The sequence below is a fragment of the Canis lupus genome, chromosome 23, assembly GCF_048164855.1.
Source record: "Canis lupus baileyi chromosome 23, mCanLup2.hap1, whole genome shotgun sequence".
Classification (NCBI taxonomy): domain Eukaryota; kingdom Metazoa; phylum Chordata; class Mammalia; order Carnivora; family Canidae; genus Canis; species Canis lupus.
Window position 1 is genome coordinate 19031863 of NC_132860.1, and position 15295 is coordinate 19047157.

At 46.7% G+C, this 15295-nt stretch overlaps 1 protein-coding gene and 1 long non-coding RNA gene across 5 annotated transcripts in view; one reads left to right on the forward strand and one right to left on the reverse strand.

Moving 5' to 3' along the window:
- Positions 1 to 14555, reverse strand: part of LOC140614841 (uncharacterized) — a 52304-nt gene extending 37749 nt beyond the window's left edge. The window contains exon 1 of the long non-coding RNA XR_012015600.1: positions 13936 to 14555. This is a non-coding gene — a long non-coding RNA (uncharacterized lncRNA). The remainder of the gene's footprint in view (positions 1 to 13935) is intronic.
- Positions 1382 to 15295, forward strand: part of LMO1 (LIM domain only 1) — a 52228-nt gene continuing 38314 nt past the window's right edge. Inside the window, exon 1 of one of the 4 annotated variants that reach the window (XM_072794179.1) lies at positions 1382 to 1508. Coding sequence is in view for 1 of the 4 variants with exons in the window: in XM_072794176.1 (XP_072650277.1) it covers positions 13476 to 13497 (22 nt within the window). In the remaining 3 variants the exon portion in view is untranslated. Of the gene's footprint in view, positions 1509 to 12470; positions 12532 to 13379; positions 13498 to 15295 lie in introns of those variants that run through there. The other 3 variants (XM_072794177.1, XM_072794174.1, XM_072794176.1) reach the window with 3 other exon arrangements.

The following is a 15295-nucleotide window of genomic DNA, read 5'->3' on the forward strand; positions in this document are numbered from 1 at the left end:
GGATACTTTTGCATATCCTTTCCCCCATCTCTCCTAGCATCAGGTTCTTAGGTAAATATCAAGGAACCTCCAGAAATAAGGAAGAAACGGGAGGTACAGCAAACCTCAGCCTTGGCTCTAGGCCAAGGGCCAGAGATTTCCATCCTGGGCAGATTCTCAGAAACCAGGACCTGGCAAAGGAGAGTCTGGAATTGGAAACTTGGAGACTATTTTATCAATTGGGAATTAGGCTCAGTGTGTTCATTAGGGAAAACGACTAAGCTGTTCTAACTAAGAGACCCCAAACTACAATGGCTTAAATAAGATGGAATTTTCTTTCTCTCTCTCATAACAGGTGATAAAAAGTCCAGATTGTGAGAGCTGCTCCACGAGGTCACTCAGGGACCCAGCTTGCTTCCATCTTGTTTTCCTGCAGTCCTTAGGGTGCTGTTCTTTTTGACATAGTCAAATCTGGGTGCCATACTCTAGCCTGTGGGAAAGGGAGAAAACAGAAAACTTCCTTATGAGCCAAAGAGGCAAAAGTAGGTTTAATCCCTCCTGCCTACAGATGAGAATAGTAGCTTGTCTACACCTACTTGCAAGGGAAGATGGGAAAGACAATTTCTGCTGAGCAGCCATGTGGCCCAGAGGGAGGGGAGAACTGAGGGACACTAAAGGGGTCTGCCTCACTCAGGGAGGAAGGGTTGCCTGAGATCTACAAGACGTGAAGTCAGAACTAAAATCAAGGTCCAGGCCTGAGCAGTCCCCACCAAGACTGAGAGGCCACAGGGCTGTATTATAGACTCTGAGGGTTTGAATTAGTAGCCTGTCCCCAGACTATGGCCCTCCCACCCAGGCCTTGGGTGGCTCATTCTGCTGGGCGTGGGCACATCTAGTTCATACTCTGGAGTGGGGGCCAGCTGCGACCTCCAGCTCTGATAGGATTCAAATATTTCTATGATTCACCATAAAGGGTGGCTTGAGTTAGAGCTCAAAGCCTAGCTTGGAAAAGCCCAGGCAGGTCCTGGGTAGCAATAGCCATGGAGGATTATGTGTTTCAGGAGCACTTTTTTTCTCCAACCTCGTATCATTTGATAGTTGGCAGGACCTCTCAGGCAGGCACTGGGTGAGAAGGAACCCCTCCGGCCTCTTTGATCTAGAGGCAGGGTTGGGACAGGAGGACCCAATTAGAGACTGGGGGAAACCAACCAGGAGTGTTCTCGGACCAGCGCCACCTACCTCAGCCCCAGCCTGTAGCATCCAGGACTGCTTCTGAGATGTGCGTGCTGTTGGGACATGCAGTCTTGCTCCAAGGGGACCACCTGCATGTGGGTGTGTTCACTCTGGTGAGCTTGTTGGGAAACAGTCTGTTCTCTGGGAGTGAGTCACAGTTCTCAGCCCCACGGGCCAATGGGTTGCAGTTCATGAAGCTCCTGAACCAGCACCAGCCTCAGAAGCATTGTGGGAACACACCTGGCCCCTGAGACCCAGGCCCGGATGGCTCCAAATCTCCAGTCCTCAGTGGACAGGTGATCAGTAGGGTGGGAGAGGGTACAAATGACTCCTCATCATGAAGAATGAGGACTCAGATTGAGGTTCTGGAGCCACGGGTCAAACTAGGGTTTGGTTGCTGGAGTGTTTGTGGCCTCAGAGGGGCCTTTGGGCTCCAGAGGTTCATTTGGTAAGGGTCTCTGAAGGGTGGGTGGTGCAGAAGTAAAGCCATTTGGAGATTGGGAGAGTACCCTCTCCAGCCGTGCCTCACTCTAGCTGGCTGGATTTGAGAAGCCTGCAAGCTCACCAGCATCTCCAAGGGCTTTGGCATCGCCCAGTTGTCAGAACAAGTTGGTTGGCTAGATAAATAAGAAACTATAGGGAGATATTTGAGTCAGGAAATTCTTTCAACTGGGGGTGGGGGTGGGGTGTGGGGAGCATGGTGGGGTGAGGAGGGCAAGAGCAAGTTCAGAGTCTCAGAGTTGGGTTAGACCCCAGAAGCCTTCTTGTCTGACCCATTTCCCTCCCAAAGCAGGGGCTGCAGGAGAAGATGCAAACACTTACAGCTTAATAGTTTTTCTTTTATCCCTGTCACACAAATAATTATACAAATAACTATGTAATTAACTAGATCATTGTGATAAGAGCTATGGAGGAAAAACACAGAGGGCTGTGCCAGGCTGTAACAGGGAGGTCTAAACCTAGTCTTGAGGGGAGAGGCCACCCTGAGAAAGGAAGTGACATTAAATCCCAGATCTTAGAGGTGAGCAAGAGGAGGTCCCCATGAAGAGGAGAGGGAGAACATTCCATGCAGAAGAAACTGTACATCTGCAGGCCCTGAGGCAGGTGCTGGTTCAGACAAGGTCAAGGGCAATCTGCTGCAGTGTGGGAGCAAGTGGTGGGTGTCAGTAACGGGAGATGCCGGAGATGCTTCGGGAAAGCCTGCGCATGTAGAGCCAAGGGACAGACAGAGACCAGGGGCTTTCTGCGGAGAGCAACAGGAAGCCATTACATGTTTGAGGATGGGTTGACAAAATCTGATTTGCATTTTAAAAATATCTCCTGGCTGCATCTGGAGTATGGAGGCTGGATTAGTGGGGCTCAGGGTGGATGCAGGGAGGCCAATAAGAAGCTCTTGAAGCAGTGTGCGAAAGATAAGGATCACTCAGACTAGGGCAGTGGCAGGGACTGTGTGATTGGAGAGAGTGCCAAAACTGACTCTGACTTATTTCCAAATTTTGTTAAATCACAGATGAATGAAAAGATTCTAAAAGTATACAATAAAGAAAGGTAATACTTTCCCCTTAATTCCCACCTTCCCTTCTTCCCTGCTAAGGTCAACATACTGATAGCCTGAAGAGGGGCAGCCAGACACATCTCCTCCTTTTTGTCTACCAGAAAGAGGTTTTCTTTTAAATGGGGTGATATTACTTGCTACCACAACCTACTTTTCTCACTTAAGAATACATCACAGACATCCTTTGCAAGTCAGTAGCTTTAGCTCTAACTCATGTTTTAAGAGCTGCATGATACTCTACATGAGATTATACGATGATTTAGTCAACCATTGATTGATGGTGATATTCATATAGTTTCGTTTTCTGCCACCACAAACAATGCAGAAGTTACAGGGTTATCCTTACATACAGGTGATTTTTCCTGCATAGGATATATTCTCTGATGGAGGATTTCTGGGTCAAAAGGCACGTGCATTTTTAATTTTAATAGGGAGTGCCAGGTTACTTGCTCAGCAACAAATGAAATTACCCATTTCCTCAAATTTTTAGTAGACCTGACCATTTTACTCTTTAAAAATTTTTTGCCAACCTGATGAATTAAGGTAATGAAAACTAATTTTGCTTTAATTTGCATTTTCCCAGCCAATAATGAGGGAAAGAACTTTATTGGCCATTTAGAGTTCCTCCTCCCAGAATGGCCATTTTTCCATTTTTCTCTTGGGCATTTGTCTTTTCTCTTTACAATTTAAAGAAATTCTTTGTATATTCTTTGCACGTTTTCCCTTTCACTTACATATTTTGCAAATATTTTTCTGGCATATCATTTGTCTTTTTTCTTTGTTTATGGTATCCCTTGTCATTGAAATTTTAAAAATCAAATCAAGTATGTCTTTTCTTTTGTTACTATTGTAGGTCTCCACCAAATTTATTCAAATTAATTCAATATTTCCCCCTAAAATTTTTAAGATTTTCATTGTTTCATTTTTACGTTAAGATCTCTAACTCACTTGGAGCATAATCTTTATATTTGCGGGGTAGGGATGCCTTTTGTTTCTTTCAGATGGTTACGGCAGCATCATTTTTTAAAAAGGTTTTATTTATTTATTCATGAGAGACACTGAGAGAGGGGCAGAGACATAGGCAGAGGGAGAAGCAGGCTCCCTAAGGGGAGGGAGCCTGACGCAGAACTGGATCCCAGGATCCCAGGATCCCAATCTGAGCCAAAGGCAGATGCTCAACCACTGAGCCACCCAGGTGCCCCAGCACCGTTTTTTAAGACAGATTTGTTGGTATATAATTCACATACCATAACATTCACCCATTCAACACAAGTCCACTCACAGATAGGTGCTTAAGCACAATCAATTTCAGATCATTTTCATCACCTCAAAAAGAAACCCCAAATCTTTAGCTGTCACCCCCTATAACTCCGAGTCCCTGGCACCCACTTATCTACTATCTTTATAGACTTGCCTATTCTTGGCATTTCATATGAATGGATTTTTGTGACTGCCTTCTTCCATTCAGCATGATATTTTCAAGGTTCCTCCATTTTGTGTCATATATCAATATTCATCCCTTTCTGTGGCTGAATAACCATTTGCCAGGAGATGGACATTTGTTTTTTTCCCCCCATGTTTGGTTATTATGAATAATGTGGCCATAAACACTGTACAAATTTTTGTATAGACCTATGTTTTCTCTTCTCTTGTCTATATACTTAGGAGTGGAATTGATGGGTCCTGTGGTGAGTCCGTGTTTAACTTTTGAGGAGATAGCGGGCTGTTTTCCAAAGTGGCTGCTCCATTTCATATTCCCACCCACAGTGTATAAGTTCTAATTTCTCCACATCCTCATCAACATTTGTAATTATCTGACTTTCTTTTTTATTTTAAGATTTTATTTATTTGAGATAGAGTGAGAGCATGAGTAGGGGTAAGGGGCAGAGGGGAGGGAGAAGCAGGCTTCTTGCTTGGCAGGGGCTCAATCCCAGAACCCTGAGATCAAGACTTGAGCGGAAGGCAGATGCTTAACTGACTGAGCCATCCAGGTGCCCCAGTATCTGACTTTCCTTTTTTTTTTTTTTTTTTTTTTTTTAGTATCTGACTTTCTGATTCTAGCTTCCTAGTAGGTGTGAAGTGCTATCTTACTGTGATTTGATGTATATTTTCAACAACGTTGAGCAACTTTTCAGGTGCTTATTGGCTTATTTGTATATCTTCTTAGAGAAATGTCTATTTAGATGGTAGTCCCATTTGTTAATTTTTTTCTTTGATGAATTGAAATGCAACTTTTATTGTATGTTAAAGTCCTTTCTACATTTGGACCTATTTATCAGCTCTCTGTTCCCCTGATCTATTCCTTGGTTTTACACCCTACCGCTCAGATCACAGTGGCTTTGTAGTGTAATTTATTATCCAATAACACAAGTTTTCTCCAACTAGTCTTTCTTTTCATGTTTTCTTAACCAGCCTCAGATATTTATTTTTCAAATGTACTTCAAGCTGGAATTTTTTAAGTTCTAAAAAATGTTTTTTTTATTTGGGATTCTAAGAGAAATTGCATTAAATCTATATATTAACTTTGAAAGGATTCACTGTTTATGAGAAAAAGCCTGAAACCTGGCTCTCTTACTATATATTCAGATCTTGTTATATGTCCTTCAATATGGTTTCATGGCTTTCTTCAACAAAGAGCTTTAACTTTGTGATGGTGGTTCTTGTTTTAAAATTATTCCTGAATATTTTATAGTTTTGTAGGTATTGCAGATGATCTGTTTCTTCATTTAAAGTCCTTTCTAGGGCAGCTCGGGTGGCTCAGTGGGTTAGTGCTGCCTTCCGCCCAGGTTGTGATCCTGGAGACCCGGGATCGAGTCCCATGTCGGGCTCCTGGCATGGAGCCTGTTTCTCCCTCTGCCTGTGTCTCTCTGCCTCTCTCTGTGTGTGTCTCTTGCTTGCTCTGTGTCTCACATGAATGAATGAATGAATGAATAAATAAATAAATAAAATCTTTAAAAAAATAAATAAAGTCCTCTACATTCTACATTTCTACTTCTATTTCTAATACCTCTTTGCATTTAGGGGGAAAATATATATTTCTGTTTACCTTGTATTAGCTACCTTCCCCATGATCTAATTAACCTACTAGCTTTTGAACTAGGTTTTATTGGATTTTCTCGATATATAATCACATTATTTATAAACAAGCATATTTTCATCCTTTTTTTAAACCAGGTACTTGTTCTTATTAATTCGTTTTCTTGTCTTATTGAATTAGTTAAAATTTCCAAAATATGTCGAACAATAGTGATGATAATGAGCATCCCACCTTATTCCCAATTTCTGGAAATATCTTCTGAATGTCATTGTTTATATATTTACTATTGGGTTTTGGTAAACAGTCTATCAAATTAAAGTAGTTTTCTTCTATTTCTGTTTTAATATATGATTAGAAATAATTGCTCAGTTTTACCAAGTGATTTTTTGCATCCGTTACTATACTTATATTTTATTCCCTTTATCTGTTGGTATAGTGACTTATATTGATAGATTTTCTGATGCTGAATGTTGTTTTCAGTATTAAAAAATAAACTCTCCCTTATATAGTGTATTATTCTTTTGATACTTTTCCCATATCCAGTTAGCTAACATCTTATATCGGATTTTGCATTTAAACTGCTCTGTGATTTTTCTTTCTTTTTAAATTCAATCTTTATAAGGTTTGGGAATTAAGAAAATGCTAGCTCATAAAACAAACTAGGAAGATTTCCAACTTTTTCTCTTGTCTGGAATAGTTTAAATAACATTAAAACTCATCTGTTTTTAAAGATGATATAAAGCTCACTTTCAGTATAGTCTGTGCCTTGTGATATTTTTATTTTATTTTTAATTATGGTGAAATGCACATAAAATAAAATTTATCAGCTCAACCATTTTTAAGTGTAGAGTTCAGTGATGTTAGGCACATTCACATTGTTGTGCAACCAATCTCCAGAATCATTTTGTCAAACTAAAACTCTACACCATTAAACAAAAACTCTCCTTTTTTCCCTCCCCCAGACCCTGGTAATAGTGGTTTTTGTCTTTATGAAACTGAGTGGTCTAGGTACTTCATATAAGCAGAATCATGCAGTATTTGTCTTTTTTGACTGGCTTATTCCACTTAGTGTATTGTCCTCATGGTTCATCCATGTTGTAGCAGGTGTCAGAATTTCCTTCCTTTTTAAGGTTGAATAATATCTCATTGTATATATATACATTTTGATTATTTATTCACCCATTGAAAGACACCTGAGTTGCTTCTACCTTTTGGCTTTTGTGAATAATGCTGCTATGAACATGGGTGTACAAATATCTCTTCAAAACCTTGTTTTCAGTTCTTTTGGGTATATGCCCAGAAGTGGAATTGCTGGATCATATGGTGTCTTGTGATATTTTAATGGCAGAATTTTCATTTCTTTTTAAATCTCTTCTGTTTATTGGCCTATTCAGAATTTCAACTTCTACACTCAATTTTATTAATTTTCTACTTTGCTTGGAAATCATCCACTTCCTGGTGGTTCACATGTATTTTCATAGGCTTACACATGTTATTGTTATAATTCTTTAATCTTTTCTGTACCTGTGATATCTCTTTTCTTTTTAAAAATTTTTATTCAGATTCCAGTTAACATACAGCATAATATTAGTTTCAGGTGTACTATGTAGTGATTCAACACTTCCATACAACAACAGGTGCTCACCACAATGAGAGCACTCCTTAATCCCCATCACCTGTTTCACCCATCCCTCCACCCGCCTCCCCTCTGGTGACCACCAGTTTGTTCTCTATAGTTAAGAGTCTGTTTCTTGGTTTGCCCCTCTCTCTTTTTTATTCTTCCCCTTTTGCTCCATTGTTTTGTTTCTTAAATCCCACATATGCATGAAATCATATGGTATTTGTCTTTCTCTGAATTATTTTGTTTAGCTTGATACTCTTTAGCTCCATCTACGTTGTTGCAAATGGCAAGATTTCATTCTTTTTTATGGCTCAATAATATTGTATATTTTTGTGTTTTATTTTTTTCCATCCAGGTTTGCCTATTTTGTGGGTCATTTCAAGGAACCAAGTTTGGGTTTTAATTTTCTTTTAATTATTTTTTTCCTATTATTAGTTTGTTTTCTATTTAATTTCTGGTTTTGACTTTATTAATATCCTTCTATGTTGTTTTGGCTTAGTTTGTTCTCTTTCTGATTTCTTAGATTAAATACCAAGTTCATTTGCTTTAGTCCTTTGTTTGTTTAATATTAAAAGCATTTAAGGCTATATTTTTTCCTCTAATTACTGCTGTGTCCCACAAGTTCTGTATGGCACTCTATGTTCTCTTTTTCATTACTAGATGATTTGCAATTTCAGTTCTGATCTTATTTTTGATCCACTAGTAATTTTAAGAGAGTATTTCTTCATTTCCAAGCAGCTCATGGTTGGGGCCTGGAAGTTAGCTTTGTTTGACATTAACATTGCTATTCTCTGCTTGCATGTGCTTGGGATATCTTTGCCCATTGGCTTTCTTTTCACTCTCATCACCTGGTTTGGGTGTATATTTGCAAACAGCATTTGGCTGTGTTTTATTTTTGAACTTACTCTGACAATCTCGTTTTTATAAAAATTTATTTATTTATTTATTTATTTATTTATTTATTTATTTATTCATGAGAGACACACAGAGAGAAGCAGTGACATAGGCAGAGGGAGAAGCAGGCTCCTTGCAGGGGCTCAGTCACAGACCCCAGGATCACACCCTGAGCTGAAGGCAGAGACGCTCAACCACTGAGCCATCCAACCACTGAGCCACCCAGACATCCCGACAATCTGTTCTTTGATTAGGGGAATGCGGTCTCTTCACAGTTAGTGTAATAACTTGACATACTTAGCTTTACTTCTTTTCTTTTTACCATTTTTTGTTGTTGTTGTTGGCTCGATTGAAATTCTGGTATTAAGAACAGAATGGCTGGTTTACTGAAACAAGATGAAGAAAGACTTTGGAAGAAATATCAAGAGTTTAATTCAGATTTTAAAATTTAAGATGCCTTTAAGGCATCCAAGTGGAGATATCAAGAGGGCATTTGGAAATACTGGAGTGGAACTCAAAGGAGAGATCCTGAGTGAAGGTCACACACACCAGCAGCCATGGATGGTGCCCCACAGAAAAGTGTTCTAAGACAGCCTAGGACCCAGTCCTGAGGAATGCCAACAGCTAAAGATTGGCTGAAAGAGGAGAGCTGGCAATAGCTAAGACAAAAGGGGACATCCACTGGGGGATGAGGAAACTCAGACAGCATGTTAGTCTAGGGAAAAATCATGTTCAAGAAGGAAGGAATTAAACGCATTATTAAATGCTGGGAGGTCGGGTCAAGTGAGGCCTGAAAATAATCCCTTCATGACATAAAGTCACTGGTGACCTTGGCAAGCCTTGTGGGGACCAGATAGGAGTGAACCCAGAGATAGTGGGAGGTAAGGAGTTCAGATAAGAAAAGGGAACGGATAGCAAAGTATCTCAAAAATGATGTATATAATCCAGGGACTTTGTTCACATGTTTTAGATGAGACACTAGAGTTTATTTGCCTGCTGTGGTGAAAGGCCCAGGAGAAAGGGGAGAGCGAAGGGGACAGGAAGAGCCAACAGAACACCCTGACAGGTGGTAGTGGGTAGGCTGGGGCCCATGCTGAGGAATAAGGCGCAGATAGGAGGAAGGCCATATTTGCTACTGCTTCAGAAGGGAAGGTGCATGTGTCCAGGTGTGTATTGCAGATGTTGACAAAGAAGGTATGAACACAGACCAGAGGCAGGAAGGGGAGGGCCTTCCTGTCTGATACCTTCTCTCATCTGAGTCAGGTAGGAGGTGACATCATCTGCTGAAACTAGAATGGGACAGGAGGACCAGATGGTTGGGGAGATGGAAAGGAGAGGAAATAGAAGCATGGGAGAGCAAGCATGGCCTCATGAGGCCCTCTAGGCAGGGAGGGGCAGTGGAAGCAAAGCCTTCGATCTGCCTGATATAGGACCCTTTGCATCTCCTGCAGAGCTGCACTGCCACCAGGGAAAGCTGGCAGTGGGTGCTGCTCCCCTACCATTGTTGCTCATTCTTGCTCACACAGCCTTTCCCTTCATGCCCATCATGTAGCTAAAACAGGCTGGAACATAGAAGCCATACAAATACCAAGTATCAGGTCTCATACGTTTATAATAATTTGCCCCAAATTCTGATCTTCTGACTCTCCTCTTCAGGACCCTCCTTTCCAGAAAGTTGTAAGACCTTCCGAGAATGCTTACATGTACACCCTGGGCACCATTAGATTTTGAATCATGGATGAAGTCACTTTCTCCCTAACAATTCCAGCTTTGGGAGGTGGGGTTGATGGGCATGAGGTATAGATGCCTCCCACATAATTACAGCTGCTGTCTGATGCTCCTGCCATCTTGTCATCCACTCTGCGCATGTGCTGCTACCAAGGCCACCAAGCTGCTGACTCTAGCTGTGCTCATCTTTTTTGAGCCAGTGTGAAGATACCTCCTGCTTCTAGTGACCAGCTGTTTCAGAGGGGGATCCCATAGCAAAGCCATATGTCCTGAGTGACTCTTGTACCACTGCTTTCCGCTTCCTAAGACACTGCTTGGGAGTGGGTCAGGCCCACTTAGCACTGGGCCTGGAACTACTGCCCCACCAAACTCCAGGCCTTGTGGTCCAGTCTGGTCCTCTCATGAGGACCTCCTCCCGGGAACTTCACTCTCTCTCTCCTCCAACATGGTCCCTGTTAGGAACCTGAGTCTTTATCGTAGGTCTGTCAGAGTTCAGTGTCTTTCACCTGGGCTTGGGGCCCATATACATTCTAGGCTACTGTTTCAGTATCCCTGACCACTCCGTGATGGTTAAGCTCTCTGACCTCTTTGTCCCTATGAAAACTTGGAGAATGGTCTCCTAAGAGCTCACCAGATCCTTGTTTGAAGGGGCAGTGGTGGGGGTACAGGGGTGGCTAAGGGACCTCTCAGGCTGGCCTTTCTGAGTGTGAACTCTGGCCAAGCAGAGATTCTCAATCACAGGGCCATGCTAGTCCACATGGTGCCTTTGCACAGATTAGAAAAATGTGCTTTCTCTGAGTGGGTGTGATCTACACCAGGCACATGGCTTAGAAAGCAGAGAGAGGGCAGTATTGCAGCCCTCTCCTGCCCCCTTGGCTAGATGCCTTAGTATAGGGAAAGCTGGCACTAACATGGGCAGTGGCCTAGCTACACAGAGAACTAAACAGATCCAAATATTGGGCCGACAGAGGAAGCATGTTCCTGGGTTCTGATCCTGAGATCCTGAAGGGCAAGCGGGGTGGGGTGGGGGGAGTGGGAAGGGAAGATGCCCAAGTGTCTCTCCTTCTGAGGCACCATTCTTGTATCTGAAGTTCTGGAAGGCAGAGTTCCTGGCCCGCCTCTGCAGCTCCCATCTTCTCCAGTGAGCCAGAGTAGACTCTTGACACCATATTTCTCCTTCCACTCCAGGGGAGAGTTTAAACACTCGTGTCCCCCAAGCCTCAACTAAATAATCCACACACACTCTCAGGAACCCAGGCTTCACACAGAGACACCCATTTAGAAGAACACAGAAAAGTTGTTTCCTTAGAGGATTTTGAGAAGTGGGCAAGGACTTCCTAAGCAGAGGGATGCCATGAGAGGAGTCCTGCAGGAACCTGCCTGCAGGGTATGTTTAGTGACAGTAAAGCAATCCAGAGGAAGGGGCAGGAGGGTAAAGGTAGTTGCTGGAGATCAATAAAGATCAGTTGAAACAAGGGGTAGTGGTGGTGTCACAAAGGTTTCTTCAGATTGTGTGAAGGACCTGAAATGATAGGATAAGTAGTTAGAGTTTTGTCGCAAGGACAATGGAGAGCCATGGAAGATTTTTGAGAATGGGAGTGGCAGGGTCAGATCCTGACAACAGGAAGATGTGTCCAGCGGCTTGTGCATGTTGGTGAGAATGAGGATTTGCCATCCCTGGGTGTGACACGGTTACATTCAATGCTAGTGGGAGATTGCGAGTAACGGATTTAGACGATCATTCTGAAGAGCACCTCTACACTCTCCTTTTCTTCACCAAATTGAGTATGATTCAGTCATTTCACAAACTTTTCCAGATACTGTGTGGGTCTGAGTGCAAGCACTGAGGAGGAGGGTAGGGAGAATCAGGATGAGCCTCCCCTTCCCACGACCTCCCCTCCCAGCCTTCTCTCCACCCCTCAGTCAGAATGTGTTTTGATAAGTGGTGGCTTGGGGACAGCATAAGGGTGACAAACTGTGCCCCCCCCACCAATTAAATTTTTTAAAAAGCTGCTATGGAAGGAGCGAATATTAGTTTCCTGATTTATAAAGCCAAATGGATTAAGCTCATTCATTGCCTGAGGAAACAAAAAGGAAATCTTCAATACCTCTGTGCACATTGAGAACAGGAACAATACTGGTCTTTAGAAAGCAGAAACCTAATTTGGGGGAATCAATTACCCTCTGTGTCCCTGCCTCTGTGGGCTCTCATACTCGCTCGCTCTCAATAGAGATTTCCTGGGAGGTAAAACGTGAAGTTGGTCAACCACAGACACACCCTCGGCTCAGCCTCGCAGACGGGAGGGGAGAACTAGGCAAAGGGCGGGTGGAGTTGGGTGGGGGCGTGCCTGGGTGGCAGGCACCTGTGGAAATAGGGATAGAGGTAGGGGTGGGGAGGGCTGTGGGATAAAAGCAGGGGTGGAGTGAGTTGGGGTGGGAGGCTGAACCGAGATGCGTCAAGGAGGGGGACCATGGCAACCTGAGGTTTTAAAGAGGGGGTGGGCTGGGGGGGCGCGGTGGTGGCCGGAGGGGCGGGGTGGGGGGGAAGGACAGCCCGAACTGCAGAAACACCACCCACCACTTCCTGATCGCACGTTTCTGTGTTCTGCGCGTGCCCCCGTGTCTTGACTGTGCAGCGGACAATGCTGGGGCAGTTACGCAAACAGGAAGGGCAGGGGCGCCCGCCGCAGCAGCCACGGGGCCACGTTCACGAAGTCACGCGCAGCAGCACTCAGGACCCCACGGTCCCCGCGCTGGGTGTCAAACCCCGGCCCGCAGCACCCCCATCCCCGCCCCCCGCATGCGGTCACGCGCGCACGCACACACGCCCGCACTGCTCACACGCACTCTGGCTGTGCTTTTGTGTTTTGTCAGAATTAATGAGAAAAGTTCCCGTGCCCTGCGGGTAATTAGTGTCCTTGGAGTTAAATAAGCTAATGGCGGGCACCTCTGGCCCAGGCAATTATGTTTGTGTATTGAATAATTGATTCAAAGGGGGGAAGGGCCGCTAATCAGATCTGAGCATAATGAATTGATTTAATTAACAGGGGAACTGAGGGGCCCTGGGAAACGCAGGCTGCACTCGGCAGAGGCCAGCGCGGCCCGCGCGGACGGAGAACCGCGCGCGGCGGCTCCGGCGGCTCCGGCTCCGGCTCCCGCGACCCCGCGGCGGACGGACGCGCCCCCGCCCCCCCACCCCCCCAGCGCTCCCTGCCCGCGGGGCTCAGCTGCCCGCGCCGCTCCGCCCGCTCCCGCCCCCGCCCCCGGCCCCGGCCCCGGCCCCGGCCGGAGCGCGGAGCGCGGAGCCCGGAGCCCGGAGCCCGCGCGGGGCCGGCGGGAGCGGCGCAGGCCGGCGGGCGGCGGCGGAGTCCGAGCCGCGCGCCCCTCCGCGTCCTCGGCCGGTGCGGGGCTGGCGCCTCCGGGGAGCCATGGTGCTGGAGCAGGAGGACGGTAGGTGCAGCGGCGCGGGCCGCGGCCGTTCCCCGGAAGCGCGGCGCCTGGGGGGCGGGGGGGAGCCAGGCTGCGCCGCAGGGCCGGTCGGCGGCGCGGGAAGTCCCCGGGCGGCCGCGAGCCCGCCGGCCCCGCACGCCCCGGCCGGGAACTTTCTCTCCGGTCCCGCCGTCCCGCAGACCCCCGGGCCCGTCTGCGACCCGCGCCGCGGCTTCCCGCAGTGCCCGCAGCCCCCGGCTTCCCGGCCCCCGCCGCCCCCGCTGCGGACCGGCTCCCCCAGGGGGGTCCCCAGGGCACCTGCAGGCAAACCGGCCCGGCCCCGGGGGCCCTCGGATCGGGAACTTCGTAGCTGCGGGGTGGGTGACATTGCTTCACGCGTCGGGAGGTGCCCTGCGGGCTAGGGTCGGGCGGCGCTCAGGATACCAGGGGCGGGTTTACCTTGAAGCTGATGAAGTTTAAGCTTCATAGTCCTTCCGTGGTCACTTTGTGTTAGCAGCCGTGTATTCCTTTTCTCAAGAAGAGCACCCCCCCCCCCCAGCCCCTATATTGCATGAGTAAGCTTGACTCCCCCAAAAAATCTGAATCCACCCCTGAGTCCAACTCACAGCTTTCCCATGTAACTACCAAGGCTTGGAGAACATACAGCCAGGCTGCCCCATGGGACCATCCCCAGGGGACGGCAGTTCCTTAGCGCCTGGGGGATGAAGCCCTGGTGCTGGAGGCTGGGAGAATTTGAGGCTGGGAGGCAGCTGCTGGTGTACAGGGAAGGGCCCGGCTGCCTGACCTTTCTCTCTGGCCCCGCTGGTCCCTTGTCCCAGCCTACCATCTCCCACTGTGGTCATCAGCTGTCCTGGTTTGCCCAGAACCATCCCGTTTTAGCACAGAAAGCCCTGCCTCCTGGGAAACCCCTGAGTGCTGGGACAAACCAAGACAGTTGGTCAGCCTACATCCACAACCTTCTCAGAGCTGTTGTGCAGGGGGTGGATTGGCCTTCATCAGGAGGGTGGGAGAGACTTGCTTTCTGGGGTGCAGATTTGGCCTTGGCCTCCACCAGGTCTAACAGTGCAGCTTCCTAGAAGGGCTTCCAGAAACCAAAGGAGGAAAGTTTGTCAACTGTGTACTTCTCCACTCTAGCTGATTGCCAATTCCTGTGTTTAGGCTGCCTTTGTGTTGTTAGTAGGGGGCAGGGCAGGACATCTGAACTTGGCCAGCAGACATCCGGATTGCACTGCAAAATCTGTAGGGTCACTCTGTCCTTTCAGCTGTGGCTGCCACAGGGAAGGGGCCCTTGTCAGTCCAAATACCTCTTGAGTGTCACCTGTGAAGCCAGCTTGTAACCCCATCTTGGAGACAGCTGTACTGTGTTGGAAGCAGGGCCCTCAGGCTGAGGCACATCTGACAGCCACCACTGTTCTGGAATATCTGGTCTGCCTGGGCCCTGGGGCAGAGAGTCTCCTTCCCCTACACACACCTCCCAAACCCAGTGCAAGAACCCTTCATCAGGACTTTCCTGCCAGGTGCAGCGACAAACTGCTAGGACCTGCCCAGAACTTTGAAAGGCAGCTGGTAGCACCTCCTTTCTCCTCACCATGACCTGGGGGCTGATCAGCTGGTCTCCCTCTGCTGTCCCCAGAGGCATTTCAAGGACATTCTGGAGCACTCTTGGCAATGTTGACTTGAGGGTACGTGCATGCTCATTGCCCATGAACTGTGTTGGGTGCAAACTACCTCTCCTAGCCCCAGGGGATCCTGGACCTGGAGGCAGCTTGGGTGGGGGCCCCAGGCACAGGACTTACCT